Below are 17,043 nucleotides of genomic sequence, written 5' to 3'. Positions count from 1 at the left end.
AGAAAACAAATAACTGCAATAATGCACTTGAGGAAAAAATGAAACAAATAAGCATATTGCAAAAAAAAAAGAAAAGAAAAAAATGGTATTCAACAATTGCTAGCTGACACAAAATGAGAGCATATGAAGATAATCAGAAGAAAAGTGAGAAGAAAGGGAAACAAATTTGTAAATGGATCTTTACAAAATAATGTTACAAAGTGTATCACAATAAAAGTTAAAAAAAAGGCTAGATTACTGTAATAAAATTTAAATATTTTTAACCTTTTATAATTGACAACATAAGGACAAGCTATCAAGTAAAATGAAAAATATAATAAAATAAACTTTAAAAATCTAGATTAATTTACAATTTAAAAAAAAAAATCAAAACATAAAATTGTATTCTTTGGTAAATCAAAGATAATAATCAACACAGGGAGGGATGTGATCAAACCAAAACTAAAGCTTTCATGTAATTTGATTTTAACATTTGTGATATTTTTCCCATTTTATGATCCTCTGTTTTTCAAATAACTTTAAACAGTGTGTGTGTGTGTATGCTGGAGGCGATGTGGTAAATGGGAAAATGGGAGTTGTTTTTGCATCACAACTGTCTCATAATTACAGAAAAAACATAATCATTATGTAAAAACAATTTCATAATTACAAGTTTCCACTCTTATGTTCACTGAATAAGGTTCCATTTACAGTTGAGAGATAACATTTTTTGCCATATCTTGGCACATGAATCCAATTTTTATTTTTGGTACAAATAAAAACAAACAGTAACTCATTCTCTTGTCTCACTTCTGTGCATGTAGTTCATCCTGATCTTCACTGTGATCCAGTATAAGCCTATCACCTACAACGATTATGTGTATCCCGGCTGGTCCCTGGCTATTGGCTTTGCTATGGCACTGTCCTCAGTGATCTGCATACCTGCCTATGCTCTGTACAAGATCTCGAAGTCTCCAGGAGCCACCTTCAGAGAGGTATACAGACCCATCCATGTTGCTCTCCCTCAGCAAAATTAGACCCCACTACCTTCTGCAGTCACTAGTCAGCCATTTTTGTCAGAGCCATATAGTAGCAGATAACAGCAGATAACAGAATATTTACAGAGGAATCCTTCAATTAGTGATGCAAGCACAAAACTAGGCACAAATACACCTTATACATTACTCTTTTGGAAAAACAGACTGGCCACTTGAATTTTCAGTAGTCAGCCAGGTAGGGTCGGTTGAAAAATTACACAGGGGTCAAAATTTAAAAATGCTCCTGATGGCCAATATGACCCGTTTAAATATCAAATGTACACGTATATTTGTTATGTAAGCACTGTCGACACTGGGCGTGGAATTGGCAACTGCATCAGTTGTAAACAAGCATGACACTTGCACTGTTGTGTGATGGTTGATGGTTGTACGTTGTTACTCTAGGTCTGTAAAAATTTCAGGCTCTAAATTCTCATCCGTGCACAGCGCAGATACACTAATATACAGTCATGGTCAAAGCTGTTGCACCTCACCTATGTGCACATTTGGCATCAGTGTTTATAATTTGAGATTGCAAACTGAAGTGACATTGTTTTTCATTAAAAAAGAAACTCTCATCCCACCACCCACCCTTCTCTCGGACACCAGTGACATTATATGCCATAAAAATCCATGAGGAAAAACCTAACATGCATATTTGGCATCAGTGTTTGTAATGTGATGTTGTTTTTGGTTTTAAAAAAAAACACTACCTTTTTTCACCACCATTCAACAAAATACATAATGTCAATGAATTTGAAACAACTATTACATGAAATATGTTTTAAAACTCATGGAAGAATTCAAAACCTCACCTTCCTACTGCATTGCTTCACCTCAGGGAGCTTTGGTGGCTGCTACCCACTGTGCACTCTGACAGGATGCAGGTAATTCTTGCATCTGCCATCAAGATTAAACCTCTTGACACAAGGTTATTTTTCTTTTGCTGTCTTCAACTGCACATTAGAATTGTAAGTGAAAAGCAACATCTAAGTATCCAGATACTAGTGGCTCTTAAAAATGGGGATCACTTATAAATAAAAAAAAGTCAGTAATACCTCCACTGATCAGAATTTGTGCAACTTGACAGTCTGCATTATGAGCATATGTTTTTATTTGCATTTGATTGAAATATTCTGTAATAGCTGAATATAATGTAATTGTTGTCAGTGCCCTAATATTGTAAAGTTAACTGGTGAAAGAGTCACTCAGCCAGCAGAGAAAACCAGTCCAACTTTGTACCAGTCGCAAGCCCAAACAAATGGAGAGGGTTAGCATCAGGAAGGACATCCAGCTGTCAAACATTTGCCAAAACTACACATGATAAAAATTGATGAACTGCAGCCTGATAAAGTTAATATCCTCTGAGAAAAATTTGTGGCCATTGACTCTCAGATTGTTTTGTTTACTTTGTGCATTTCTGACATACTCACATACTGAATTGGCAGTTATAATAATTTTTAAATGACATTAGGTACCTTCTGGAACACCAGTGTGTGTATGATGTCAAATGTAAAGGTCAGCCACAGCAAAGAACTCACATTTTTCACAAAATGCTTCAATATCTTTCATTCCTACAGCTGCCTGTGTTGTACATGTCTGCACCTTTTTTAAATTAGCTTGCACTGAGTATATCTGGCCAGCAGAACATTATCAACTACCAACTTCTCCCTGATGTCAGCTTGAGCTGTATCTACAACTTTCATATATACTTTTTCTGCAAAGGTCCTTAGCCCTCAAGCGACCAAGCTATTTAAGTGACTAACTTGGCCAAGTGGGGTTATTTATGACCCCATTGACTTTATATTGCAATACCTCTATATACATGATTGTTTTAGGGTTCTTCTTATCCTACTGACTACCAGGAAGGTAGTAAGGAGGATATTTATTTCACTCTCTAAAATATAATGATTAGAGTTGACAAATTACAATACCATCTGAAGCTATAATGTCGAAAATCTCATAGATCTTCCCGGGGTCATAAGTGACCCTGCACAAGTTTGGATTATACTTGCCACACGGATCGACCGATCCTTGCAAAATTCTATGACCACATGCAGGACAAAAGATTTACAAATTCATGGAAGGAAATATTTTTTCCATTAATATTTGAAAAATGGTGCACAAAAATAAATGACCCCACTCACTTGCTTGAGGGATAAACACACTTTGAAGTAGACTTTACAGAATTAGGAGGTAGGTAAAATGTTGATATTTCAGACTTTTTTTTTTTTTTTTTTTGCTCTAGGCATTTCTCATTAAGAAGTCAGGAAGTATAATTTTGTGTAAAAGCATCTGATAAAATTCTTAGCCTTTTTGCCCCCCATTGGAGCATGCCAGTTGGCTACATTCATTTGTAATGTCTCGTTAAAAGACTGCCTGTGGGGCTTTTTGGATACAGATTCCATGCTGATACATAGAGACTGCATTATGCACCAAGCAAGCTAGTATTGTGCTGAACACATGTCCTTCTGAAGATGGAGATTTTTGATTAAATATTACGTCATTCAGCTCAGTTAAACAGGCAAATCCTGAAAATGTTGAATGACGTACACCCTAAACCAACCAGGAGGTGACAGGCACTTCTGGGATACTACAGAGGCAAAACAAAGTTGCTCTTTTGAGCAATTTGATGCACTACAGAATACCAGATGCAACATGGTATGTCCACATTTTGAGCTATTTTGAAGAAAATAACTGGGATGGACTAACATATTCATTAACCCATTCATCTACTGTTTTGCTGTCCAAGCAACAAAAGCCTGAGTGGCAGCCGGGACCCTGTGATGTGCAACATGCCTTCATCACTCGTGCAAACAGTGGGCCTGTTACAAGAACCACTCATACTAACAGATGTGTTCACTCATGAGATTTAAGAGAACTTCCCACATTTACCAATTATGTCATATTTTGAGTTTTGTCTTAGGTAAGAACATAATTCATGAATGGTCCAGACCTGTCATAGGAGTCGTGCAAATAGTCTCTTATGCTGCGTTTATACATAACGCCGACGAGTCACGAATGCCACAAAGTATACATTCTTGGCTGCTGATCACGAATGTGATGATTTGTTGCAGAGACGTCAGGTGCCCCCAGGAACTGTCGCGACCTGTTAAGATGCATTAGGATTAAGGCACATGTTGCTGGTGAATTATTATGAGCCATTACGCACAGTCAAGAATATTGTCACGCGCTGTTGCGTGCAACAGCACATCATTATGTTCTGTCACAATCTGTCAGGAATGTTGTGAATTTGGTGAATTGTCTCGACACACCCCACATATTCTTCCTACCGCCAGCTGCTGAACAATTCAGATCGCTCCAGATTGCTCCTCAAAATCCAGATTAATTCACAGCAGCAGAACTTTGTGAATGCAGGCTTAGTTGGACTCTGTCACACGGAGTGGTGCAGAAAGGAGGAGGAGGAGATGGAGCGAGACATATGTCCAGCTGCACACGGCTCTCCTCTGGCTCTGGCTCTAGCCAACTTGGCATCACTGTCCTTCTTTGGCATGCTGCAACAATAAAGCTGAACACGGTGCAGCAGGGTTTAATTGTGCGCACGTGAGAGAAGTGATTTGTCGTGGCACACAGTGAAATAACACATAAGTCCACTTACTTTCCATTGTTGGACTATCAGGATGCAGTGTTACTCTTTTAAAAAAAAGTTTCTCCTCAGTATTGTCAATCTCAGTATCCCGATTGACATCTCTAACATTTATGAATGAGGCACATAGCCCAATTTGGTGTTCTGGCTTATTCTGATTTGATCTATAAAAACAAGCATAACTCAAAGTTTTTGTTTGACACAGTAGCATTTCTCATTCATGGACAGCCACCTGTTAGTCGTTCTCCCTTTTCAGCACAGGACTTCTTGGAATATTTTGAGAAGAAAATAGAAGACATTAGGTTGAGTATATCTCAGCACGCCTTGGCCCAGCCACTGCACTCTGCTATGGAGGTGGGTGTTACCATTTACAGAATTTGATAGTATCTCACTAGGCACGCTAATGAAACTTGTGACGTCTACAAAAAGCATAACATGTTTATTTGATCCCATACCAACAAAACTGTTTAAGGACTTATGGAAATTGTTAATCTCTCACGTCTGGATCTGTTCCGAAATGTTTTATATCTGCAGCGATTAAACCATTACATAAGAATAACATAACAATTACATAAGCAGCCGCCTGGGGTAGCATCGCGGGGGGCGGCACGACCATGCGGGAAAAAAAAAACCCTGTCCCCCCACCCCCCCAAAAAAAAAAAACGGGTTGGGGGGGTGGTTGTCCTGACGGGGGGGGTTGTGGTTACAACGCACTCAACTTTTGTTCAGAATCAGCTTCTTATCACTGGTAACGACGCTGCTTTCCTCTCACTCATTCCCGCAGCTTCACAGTGCTTTAAACGGTCCACAGAGTTCAATAGTGACACAAAGCATGCAGCGAAACGAGACGAGTCATTGGATAAATGCTGGGCTTTGTCCCGCCCATCGGACGCTCAGCGTGTCTGGGAGTCTATGGGGCAGTGGGCTGGCCTCGGCCGGCCCGGACGCTCGGCTTCTGCATGATGATTGGATGATCTGTCTGAGGCTGAATCCCTTTTTGATTGACAGCGAAATGAGCGAATCAGCGATCCTTTAGTCTAAACATCCGTGGGAGCATTTTCATTCTGTTCTGAGTTGAACCGGAGACTTTCCTAATCCTCTTAGTGGCATTTTCTTTGTTAAAAACGACTAGCGACAAATCAAGCTTCTATTTCTGGTGGGGTTTTTTTGTAGCTGCTTGTGTTTGAGACTGACTTTTATCACTCTTTCTGACTTCTATCGCAGTTTCTGTCCCTACCGAGCAGCGGGTGCTGCTGAGCTCCTCCACCATCACAAAGCTCTCACAGGCGGACACAATTCACACTATCCTCGCGCCAGTCCCAGCTAGCAAGCTGCACATAATGGTAGACAATTTGAATGTTGTGGACCGGATTTTGGCGAAGCCATTTGATAGTCTTCCTTACGAAGAAGCCATGGCTGCTGTCATGGCTTCAGCTCTTAATGGTTTGCAGGCCAAAGTTAAAGTAATAGCCCCCAGTGCAATGTTTGTGCATTGCTATGCTCACAGACTGAATCTGGTTCTGTCTCAGGGGGCTAAATGCTTATCTGAGTGCAGAATATTTTTTGCATCACTCTCTGGGTTTGCCACATTTTTCTCAAAATCCACAAAGAGGATGTCTTTTCTTGAGTCTGCAGGCTGCTCAAGGTTGCCCAGAAATGCTCCTCGATGGAATTTCACATCACGGATAGTGAGCACTGTGGCAAACAATTATGATGCCCTCCTGCAAACTTTTGAGATGATCATTGCAGATAAGTCCATGGATGATGACACATTAGACTGTGCCAATTTGTTTGTGTTTGTTATTGCATTAAAACCAGAAATTTGTTCTTGAAAATAGCTGTTGTGAGTTAATTTGTGGGATTGTGGGTGTTCTGGACGAAGTTAGTGTTTTCATGGGTGGTGGGGTGGAGGTGGTGGCCATGTTAGTGTGCGTGGCGGACGCAGGGGGTTTCGCCCGGGGAGTAAATCACTCTAGGACCGCTACTGGTCAGATTCCATGGACATTTTTAAGTCAAACTAAAAATGAATTTTTACTCACTTTCTTATGAATAGCTTTTATTTTTTGTATCTGTTTTATTGTTTACTTGTGTCTTTTAATTGTGTATTTGTATCTTAATTTACTCACTCAGTTTAATTTTGATTTTGAATTGTTTTATGAGAGACGCTTTGAGGCAGCTTTTGTTGTTGGAGCATTATAAATTGAAATTGAATTGGGGCATCATTTATGGCAGTTCACTTTAGCTGTGAACGCACTCTGATTTATGCACAGGTTGCATTCATCATGTTTATGCGTGCCATTTACAAAGTTATCTGCAGTGAGGAGAGTTCATTGATTCTGACATGGCATCCTCATACCAACTCACTGTACTAACAAATAAGAGAAATTTAGATTAAGAATATAAAAATGTTCTTCCATGAAACCCTTTGTTAACCCTTTGTTTTGCAGGGCTCCCAAACATGAATTTCAGAGCTCGTCAAACGTGAATTTCTTCACAATTTGGTATATGTGCTTGGCTGAGGAGCCAATGCGAAGCTCCCATCTGTGGGATTATGATTGCACGCCTCTCACTTTCATTGCACCAGGGGGCTTCGCACCACCCCTTGACACTTTCATTAGCCAAGTTCGAGAGCAAATGTGTCATCGGCTACGAAATAATTATATTATATAGGGTAGCATCAAATGGGATAAAGCATGGCATCCAGTGGGACAAAGCGGGACACATTGGCATGATGCATTGCATGGCAGTGCAGGGATCTTTCATGTTCCCTATTAGTGCGTGAACAATCCAATGCTTGGTGAATTTTGCTTCATGATGATAGGAAAAGTCAACATCGAAAGATCAAAAAGTGATGTCGCTATGATCTTCGCCGCCACAAGCCAGTTATCCCTGTGGTAACTTTTCTGACACCTCCTGCTTAAAACCCAAAAAATCAGAAGGATCGTGAGGCTCCGCTTTCTTGGTCTGTATTCATACTGAAAACTTTGCCCTTCTGCTCCATGGGAGGTTTCTGTCCTTCCTGTGCTTGCCTTAGGAGACCTGCATTATGGTTTGACAGGTGTACCGCCCCAGTCAAACTCCCGACCTGCCACTGTTGCTAGAGCGGGTCACACCCAGCAGGGCCGGTGCTTGACATCAGCAGCAAGTGCCCGCTCAGGGCTTGCTCCCCCCCGCCTCACCGTAGTTACACCCCCACCCGCATTTAATTTAAATTTTTTTTTTTTTGGAGAGATAGGGTTTGCAATCAAGATTCCCTGAAGGAATTGATCCATAAACTGTCGTCCGTAAACTACTTAAAGCGAAAGAAAATATATATCATGAATGATATTCACGTTTTGCAACTTACGTTTTGCAAGACCTACGTCCATGTTTTGTGGAATATTTTATTCATGGACAGCACCAAAATTAACAGTTTGCGTAAATTTTCATTAATGGTTTGCGGATAATTCACAGTTTGCAGCAGATTCACATTTTGGGCTTTACACTAGCCAACCTGGACAAGCCCAGACATTCAGATTTAAAATAATATAGCATATACAGTAACTACAGAATATTATGTTTAAAAATGCTGACATGGGCCAAAATAGGAAGTCCACCAGGCCACACCTGAATCTATTAGAAAGGCAGAAGGAACAGACATGAACAAAATAGGAGAAAGACTGGGGAGAAGGTGTGCTATCTACACAATGATCATGATTTATGATTTCAATTTATAATAGCTTTAAAATATATATAAAGAAATTTCCAAAGTTATAAAATATTACACCCCTTACAATGTAATTCCACTATAGAGGTTGGGGCTTGACAGTGACAAAATGGTACCTGCAGTGATGCTGAATATTTCTATATGCTGCACTGGCGAGGCTGGTGTTCTCCTGCTGCTGCACCCATGTTTTACTATAACTCACAACAGACATCCGTGGGAGTGACATTTACTTCATACAGGCATTGCTCTGAATGATGCCTCCGTCTTTCTCCACCTTTGTGTGTTTTAGCGATTGAAGGCCGCCTGCAGAGCACATCCAAAGTGGGGCCCCGCCCTGCAAGAGCACCGCACAGGCCGTTACGCCCCTATGGGCTCTGAAGAAACTGCTGAAGCCCGCACCTTAAAGGAGAAGGAAGAGCTGAAGGAAGAGGAAAAGGATGAGATCAGCCTCACCATCCAGGGAAGCAACGGTTCCACCAATACACACAACAACCCCAACCCTAGCGCATAGAGTGCACCCTGATCTGTCTCCTCCTCCTTTCTCCTCCCTTCTCCTCCAATGTCATCCCACTTTCCCACAGTCCTCTGTGGGGGAGATCCCATTCGCTGGAGACCTTTACATATTGTAAGGGCTTATTATATCTATCCTAACCTCTTCTATCTACTGTATCTATGTGTTGTCTGTAGAAAAAGAAGAAAAAAATTGAGTCATCATCCAAATCCTCTTATCTTTTTTTGAAAACTTGTAAATGCCATCTTCATTTTGCAGTTAGCCTCAGAGGTACAGTAGGTTGTGCAGAAATAAGTCCTGCATGTATTGGTTTTGTTCATGCAGCCGCAGACAGACAAACACTGCTGTCTTTATTCTGTTAGTGCCCTCTGTTTAGTGGCATTCATGTGGCATTGACAGCGATTTCACAGCTGGAGATACAATGTCCTGTTGTGATGTGACACACAGTGGTGCTGTAATGCAGATCAGAACGGTAAACTGCGCATGTACTAGCAGCATACAGAGTGGGAACAGGTTAAAATATAGCCTGAGAAAGAAGCAGATACAGTCATCTACAATATTAAAGAGGCAGTGTACATTTTAACATCTTGTTTCCAATGAAAACTGGACTCTTCTGTACATTTATTTTACAGCACACAGTGACCTCAACTTTAGTTAATTATAGCTAACCTGCAACTAAACCTGGTGATTTGTATACTGTTTCTTTCAAATGTGTACTGTAGAGAGCACAAGTATTACACATGATCATAGGGCAAAATCTTCTCAACAATTATGACTTTGTTGCTAAAGCTGCTTATTAGAGGTCTTCACGGGTCCCCATAGGCATGACAACCCAAGATCTGGTGCAAGAGGCAAGGTGAATTACATCCAAATATCAGTCAGTCTTGGGTTATGAATCTGTGTATATTTCTGATAGGCTTGATAGATCTGAGTAGGGGTGGGCATTTTACCGATTGGACTGGCAAACTGGCTCAAACTTTGCATTGGATTCCAAATTTATAAATGCCTTCATAACTTGTCTTTTGTGACAAAAAATAAATAAATGAATAAGCTGGCAAGGACTGAATTGAAGTTGCCATTGTTCACAAGTATCATCCCAAGAAAATGGAAGAAAGTACTTGCCTCTCTCTGTAAAGGAAGGGGTGATAGCCTGGATTAAAACAACTACAGGGGCATTACATTGCCCTCTGTCCCAGGAAAGTGCCTTGCAAGGGTCATTCTGAACATCATTTAACCCCAGCTACTTGCCCTTTTGGGACCAAGGCACTCTGTCTTCACATCCAAAGAGTGAAACATTGGTCATGTCCTAGTTCTGCAACTATTCAATGATTGCAGTTTTGAATATCAGCTTCTTTGCAGCCTTTGTTGATGTTCACAAAGCATTTGAGTTCTTGAATCATGCTGCTCTATGGGAGAACATAAGAATTTGCAGGATCACCAAAAAGTTACAGGACATCAGAGTTGGCCTACTTGGAGGCGCTTTGAATACTATGGAGAGTGGAGGCAGAATATCTGCCTTCTTCCCTGTGACTTCAGACATTTGTCAGGAATGTGTTCTTGTGTCTCAGTCTGTTCAATACTGGCATGGACTGAGTGTTTGATAGTGCTGTATAGTCCAATAACTTTGCTTTTGTCACTGAGGAAAGATTCACTTTGTGGATGATGCTGTAATCTTTGTGGAATCAGTGGTGGTCCTGATTGCAGAAGGTTCCTTGGGTAGTGCTGGAATGACTTTGTATTAAATGAACATTTACTTTGGGAAATGCAGATGAATTGGAGTACGGTACTGCAGAGAGGAAATTTCAGCTGCAACACTTTTGCTATGTGGCTCACTGAGCATGATCCAGCACATAGGCACCTCACTGCTGAGGATCCCACAGCTAGAAAAGGCCAAGAGGATCTCTACATAACACCAAGCTGTGGCAGGGTGATGATTGAAATACAGTGTATCCAGAAAGTGTTCACAGCGCTTCACTTTTTCCACATTTTATGTTACAGACTAATTCCAAAATGGTGTAAATTAATTTTTTCTCTCAGTATCCTACACACAACACCCCATAATAACAACATGAAGATTTTTTTTTTTTTTTGGGGGGGGGGGGGGGGGGGGATTTTTCAAAACTTATAAAAAAAAATAATAAAAAACCACATGTGCATAAGCATTCATACCCTTTGCTCAATACTTTGTTGTTGCACCTCTGGCAGCAATTACAGCCTCAAGTCTTCTTGAATATGATGCCACAAGCTTGATGCACCTATCTTTGGGGAGTTTTGCCCATTACCATTTGCAGCACCTCTCAAGCTCCATCAGGTTAGATGGGGAGCATTGGTCCACAGCTATTTTCAGATCTTTCCTGAGATGTTCAATCGGGTTCAGGTCTGGGCTCTGGCCCAAGGACATTCACAGAGTTGTCCTGAAGCCAATCTTTGACATCTCAGCTGTGTGCTTAGGGTCAGTGTCTTGCTGAAAAATGAACTGTCACTCCAGTCTGGGGTCAAGAGTGCTCTGGAGGAGGTTTTCATCCAGGATGTCTCTATACATTGCTGCATTCACCTTTCCCTCAATCCTGACAGGTCTTCCAGTTCCTGTCGCTGAACATCCACCAGCATGATGCTACCACCACCATGCTTCACTGTAGAGATGTTATTAGCTAGGTGATGAGCAGTGCCTGATTTGCTCCATATATGATGTCTGGGATCCATGCCATAGAGCTCAGTCTTTGGCTCATCAGACCAGAAAATTTTGTTTCTCATGGTCTGAGAGTCCTTCACATGCCTTTTGGCAAACTCCAGTTGCGCTGCCATGTGCCTTTTACAAAGGAGTGGCTTCTGTCTGGCCACTCTACCACACAGGTCTGATTGGTGGATTGTTGTATTTCTGGAAGGTTCTCCTCTTTCACAGAGGAATGCTGGAGCTCTGACAGAGTGACCATTGGGTTATTGGCCACCTATCTGACTTCTCCCTGGATCACCCAGTTTAGATATTTGGCCAGCTCTAGGAAGAGTCCTGAGGGATCTGAACTTCTTCCACTTACTCATGATAGAGGCCACTGTGCTCACTGGGACCTTAAAACAGCAGAAATGTTTCTGTACCCTTCTCCAGATGTGTTCCTCGAGACAACCCTGTCTTGAACGTCTATAGACAATCCTTTGACTTCATGCTTGGTTTGTGCTCTGACATGCACAGTCAACTGTAGGACCTTATATGTAGACAAGTGTGTGCTTTTCCAAATCATGTCCAATCAACTGAATTTACCACAGGTGGACTCCAGTTAAGTTGTAGAAACATCTCAAGTATGATCAGTGGAAACAGGATGCACCTGAGCTCAATTTTGACCTTCATAGCAAAGGCTGCAAATGCTTACGTACTTGTGATTTCTTAGTGGGTTTTTTTTGTTTGTTTGTTTTTAATAAATTAGCAAAAAAATAATAATAATAATCTTTTTCACATTGTTATTATGGGCTGTTGTGTAAAATTTTGAGGGAAAAAAATGAGTTTCATCCATTTTAGAATAAGGCTGTAACATTAAAAAAAATGTGGAAATCGCGCGGTGCTGTGAATACTTTCCAGATGCACTGTATGAGAGGTAGCAGGGGTGGTGGCCAAGTGGTTAATGCGCTTGGTTTCAATTCAGAAGGTTCCGGGTTCAAATCCCACCCCTGCCACATTTCTCCATGTAATGTGGAGTTGCGTCAGGAAGGGCATCCGGCGTAAAACTTGTGCCAATTCAACATGCAGATCCACCTTGGATTTGCTGTGGCGACCCCGAGTGCAAACAAGGGAGCAGCCGAAAGGACTTACTTTTACTGTATGAGAGGTATGGATGGACTGTTTGTCTGCCTGGGATGTTGACACGCAGGACCAAGGGTGATTCTGTCGTGCAATGTTTCTGGCAGCATGCAACACCAGCATGCTCCCAGATCTGCCCTTCACACCAGTTCATAATAAGAAAGTCTGTTGAAGCACTTGTTAAAGGCCTGTATTTGCACTCCAACTGTTTTATGCTTGTTATTTCTGGCTGAAGCTAACCCCCCCCCACCCCCCCCCCCCCCCCAAAAAGGCCTCTTTTGAATGTTAAAAATTAATATCAATACAAAAGTATAACATGAGATATGTCAAATTTGATGTTAGGTGGATTTGTGGCCATACCACAATAATTCTGTCAACTTATCCTTGGGCCATTTTGGGCTGGATCCTATTGACCTTAGGTTTCTTTTAGACAAATGCCTGTTTACCTTAACAAAGATATCTTATTTTTGGCCCCATCCATCTGATTGTTAGCATGACATTTCAAGGAAGTGTTGACCAGATTTTGAGCCAGATGTGACTCCAAGATCTGTGTGTTATTGATTTCTATGTTATTTGTCCTTTGTTAAAACAGTACTCTAACCTGCAGTGTTGTCGTACTTGACTCCAGTCCTGGTTTTATCTCAATCTCGCCACCTCCAAGGAGTCCGAGACTGAGTAAAGACCAGTTCTTTGGAGGTAGCGAGACTGGCCCAAGACCAAGAATGGACTTGAATATTACAGCACTTCTCACCTGCACTTTAACTTAATTAAGGACAAATAAACACAGAACAGTTTGGCCTCGGGAGAGGCACATGTTCTCTAAGTGTTCATCTGAATACGGATATGTGTTATACTGGCCTATTTCATCTTTGGTGTTGATTTTGATTGGTGAAGACCTCTACTGCTGTTGTTAATGGGTTAAGAACTCAGCAGAAGAATATAACTGAACATTAAATGTTTAACTTGAGTATTTTAAATGTTAACAGAGTGACTATCCCTCAGGCCTACAAGGACTGAATATGGCATAGCTGTGGGAGGTGACACTGAAATACTTTCTAGCTTCTGAGAGTGAAGTTCAGATGATTATAGATTATTATCCTGTTAGTTTGAATCAAATAATAGATACAGTTGCCGTCAGATATTTCCATGCAAATCATGGACATGAATGTTGTGGCAATACTGGGCTTTCAATTATTTCTTTGGACTGTTTGGTTTCTGGGGCAGAAATATGTACAACATACATCTTTAATAGAAAATAAACCCAGGAATTTTGTGCAAAGTTATATTTATTTATATATTTATTCATTTATTTATTGTTACTTTTTTGGAAATCAACACCAGGTCATGATTTTATATACAGAGACAAAGCTATACATAGAGTACACCAAATATTTAGCTGAATATCACTTAGCAAGTTTTACCTTGACCATATGCTTGTGGTTGTGTGAACAAGTTTCAGGCAGAATTTGAGTTGGATGTCTGACAACTCTGCTTGGCAGAATCGGGAAAGTTCAATTAAATTAATGTCTTTTCTAGCACAGACGCAAATTTTAAGTATAGTCCAGATTTTTTTTTTCTTACGGTGTGCAGACGGTGACTGGCATTGTCCATAATGTCCAGCAGTTTGTCCAGTGTTCTCTTCTCTGCCACCGTCACCAGAGAGTCCAGCTTCATGCCAACCACAGAGCCAGCCCACCTGAACAGTTTGTCCAGCCTGGATGTGTCCTTCTTGAATGTGGTGTCAGTGTAACCACGGTATGAAATAAGATGCTGGCTACTGTGGACTGGTGGAACATTCACAGTAGTTTCCTGCAGATGTTAAATAGCCGCACCCTCCTCAGGAAGTGCTTTTAGTCCATGTGATGTACAACTCACTTGGCTTCCATTTCATGACAGCTCTGTGCTTTGGTGCATCCTGGGTTGTTCTGAACCATCTGAGCCTGTTTGCTCTCAGCAGAGGGTGACAGCTTGGTTCTTCTTCCAGACCTAGGCACAGTGGCTACTCTTCCCAATAACATGAACTTACTTCATATATAATTATTCAAACTGATGATCTTCAGATCTGCAGTTACTTTGATATTGTTCCATGAGATATTCCTCTTTTGTTTTAAATTTGTGATCCACTTTCTCATTTCGTCTCATCTCACATCTACATTGAACTCCATGGGCTTTCCTATTGTACTGTGTTTTTCAGTCCAACAATTGCCCTCTAACAAACCCTTCATATGTTGGTACAGAGAAGCCACCAGCTGTCATCAGTCTTAAGCATGAGAAATATAAGAGGTCTTGGCAAGTTAAAAGACATTCTGGTACTTTCAGCACCACTGAATTCATAATCTAAGTGGGTTTATGTATATTTTCAATGCTGTATGTATAATTTTAACCCTGGACTAATTTTAGAAACCCACAAATAATTAATTTTGCAACATGTTGGATGTATATTGTAAAATCATTCTGCCCCATACAAAGAACAGTTGAAAATGTATTTTAAGGTCTAGTATTGCCATGGCAAGCTTGTACATGTTGAGTGTATATAAGCCTCAAACTACAACTGCGGTGAGAAGGATTTTTATGATTATATTTTCTTAAAGGTGCATGATGGAGTTTGATGATAACATACACTGGCAAAGATTCAAGTTGCAGCCAACCCAACACCCTACTCTCACCTCTCTCTTTACAAATGTGCACCAATGTACTGGTTCATACTCATGAGCTAACAATCTATAGAAACAGACACGTCATACTGAAGACAGTAGATTTAACTGGTATCATGATAGAAATACTTAATACATACAATACATAGTAATTTGGTTGCTGTCATGGATCAAGCTACTGTATCTAGTCAAGTAATTTGGCAAGATATAAATCTAACATGTCCACTCACTCAGATATATTGTTCATGGGACAACGTTAACAAGTATGCAACCTATTGTCACCCAGCTAACTGGCCATTGACCAAGGTTTCATGGATCTGACAGCAGTTATTTTGTTACATTGGCTATAAATACAAACTGGCCTCAAGCCAGTTATCCAAGATGGCGTCCAAAATGGCCACCAAGATAGGGTTTTTTTCACTAAAACACAAATGGTTTCTGTTATTATTAAGTCTATTATTTGTTCCTGCTATGTATTTTAATGATAAGGGCCTATTGGTGGTCATTTTGGATGCCATTTTGAATCTTAAACCCATGAATGAATTTAGTTTAGGCACAAATGAGTTTGCTGTGATCTGCAATGGTTGTCCCATTGAATCTCTGTGATATTTAAGTTGTTTATATGTTGTGTAAAGGTGTTTTAGTAAAAAAGAACTATTTTAGTGGCCCTCTTGGATAACTGGCTTTCCGGCCAATTTTTAATCTTGAGTACATCCTGATTGTGTTTTGGGGTCATCTAAGGAACCTAAAACAGTTGGTTTGGTTTAGTCCTGTGTGTGTGTGTGTGTGTGTGTGTGGGGGGGGGGGGGGGGGGTGCAAAGGTAGTGGTCGTAGCTCCCCTAGTACTAAAAATGAAACATAAATAGGAACTAAACAAGTTCACTAGACAGAACATGCCTCTGAATTTGGGTGAATGAATAGATGGTATCCACCCAAGAGAATATTTTGTTTGGTGCAATAAAATGAGTGGAAATTTAGTTACTTCAGGTAACAAAATCATATTGTATTCACATTTTTCGATAATGTTATCGTATCTGTCTAGTATGATGGAATAGAATAAAAGCCAAACTGGGGTTGGATTTGATTCTCAACACCAAACAGAAACTGCTTTATTTTCCTATATCCATGCCTATGTTGATTCACATTGTTTCCTGACATTCTCTTTCCAGTTTGGCATGACAGGCTTTAGCAGATAATTTGTTTGTGTTCTTATGTCTTACTAGGGTCTGTGTTGTTCTGGAAGCTGATTGTTAGGTATGCAATAGATTCTGGCTAAACTGTTTCTGCTTAAATCATAGGGTAAGACCATAGAAAGTATATTCAGGGCATGACACACTTGAACATTTAGAAACACCACAGCTACATAAGCCAGTGGCTTGTTTCATGAAATCCAACCAGATCCCATTGCACAGAGAACAGTATACAGGCTGTTATAAGCAAGCAAGAAAGTTGGTGAATGACACATTTTGGGGGTTACAATGTGTTCATTCATTCATTTACTTATTCTTTCATTTTCTGTACCTGCATATTCCGATTGAGGGTCGGGGGAGCTGGAGCATATCCCGGCAGCCATTGGGTGAGAGGCAGGGTACAACCTGGACAGGCTGTCAGTCCATCACAGGTCACATTGCTGTTCACACATAGATATTAAAAAAGTGATTAACATGTAAGAAAAACAAACACTCCATAATGCACCTTTAATGCTATGGAGGAGAACAATGGCCACTGGTACATTTGCAAAATAAAAGGCATCAATTGC

The 17,043-nt window shown here is 40.5% G+C and overlaps 1 protein-coding gene and 1 long non-coding RNA gene across 3 annotated transcripts in view; both read left to right on the top strand.

Moving 5' to 3' along the window:
• Positions 1-8,909, top strand: part of slc6a9 (solute carrier family 6 member 9) — a 304,297-nt gene extending 295,388 nt beyond the window's left edge. The window contains exons 12-13 of one of the 2 annotated variants that reach the window (XM_034183550.1): positions 804-974; positions 8,619-8,909. In XM_034183550.1, coding sequence (XP_034039441.1) covers positions 804-974; positions 8,619-8,840 — 393 coding nt within the window. In that variant the 3' untranslated portion in view covers positions 8,841-8,909. The remainder of the gene's footprint in view (positions 1-803; positions 975-8,618) is intronic. The other variant, XM_034183551.1, reaches the window with a different exon arrangement.
• A 3,470-nt stretch (positions 8,910-12,379) lies between these two features.
• On the top strand, positions 12,380-12,869 carry LOC117522165. Its single transcript, XR_004564158.1, has 2 exons — positions 12,380-12,427; positions 12,659-12,869. It is a non-coding gene; the product is annotated as an uncharacterized LOC117522165 (long non-coding RNA).
• The last annotated feature ends 4,174 nt before the right edge of the window (positions 12,870-17,043 follow it).

The sequence above is a fragment of the Thalassophryne amazonica genome, chromosome 12 (assembly GCF_902500255.1).
Source record: "Thalassophryne amazonica chromosome 12, fThaAma1.1, whole genome shotgun sequence".
Lineage (NCBI taxonomy): Eukaryota > Metazoa > Chordata > Actinopteri > Batrachoidiformes > Batrachoididae > Thalassophryne > Thalassophryne amazonica.
Note: the sequence above shows the minus strand (reverse complement) of the source record. Positions and strands in the feature narration are given on the sequence as shown.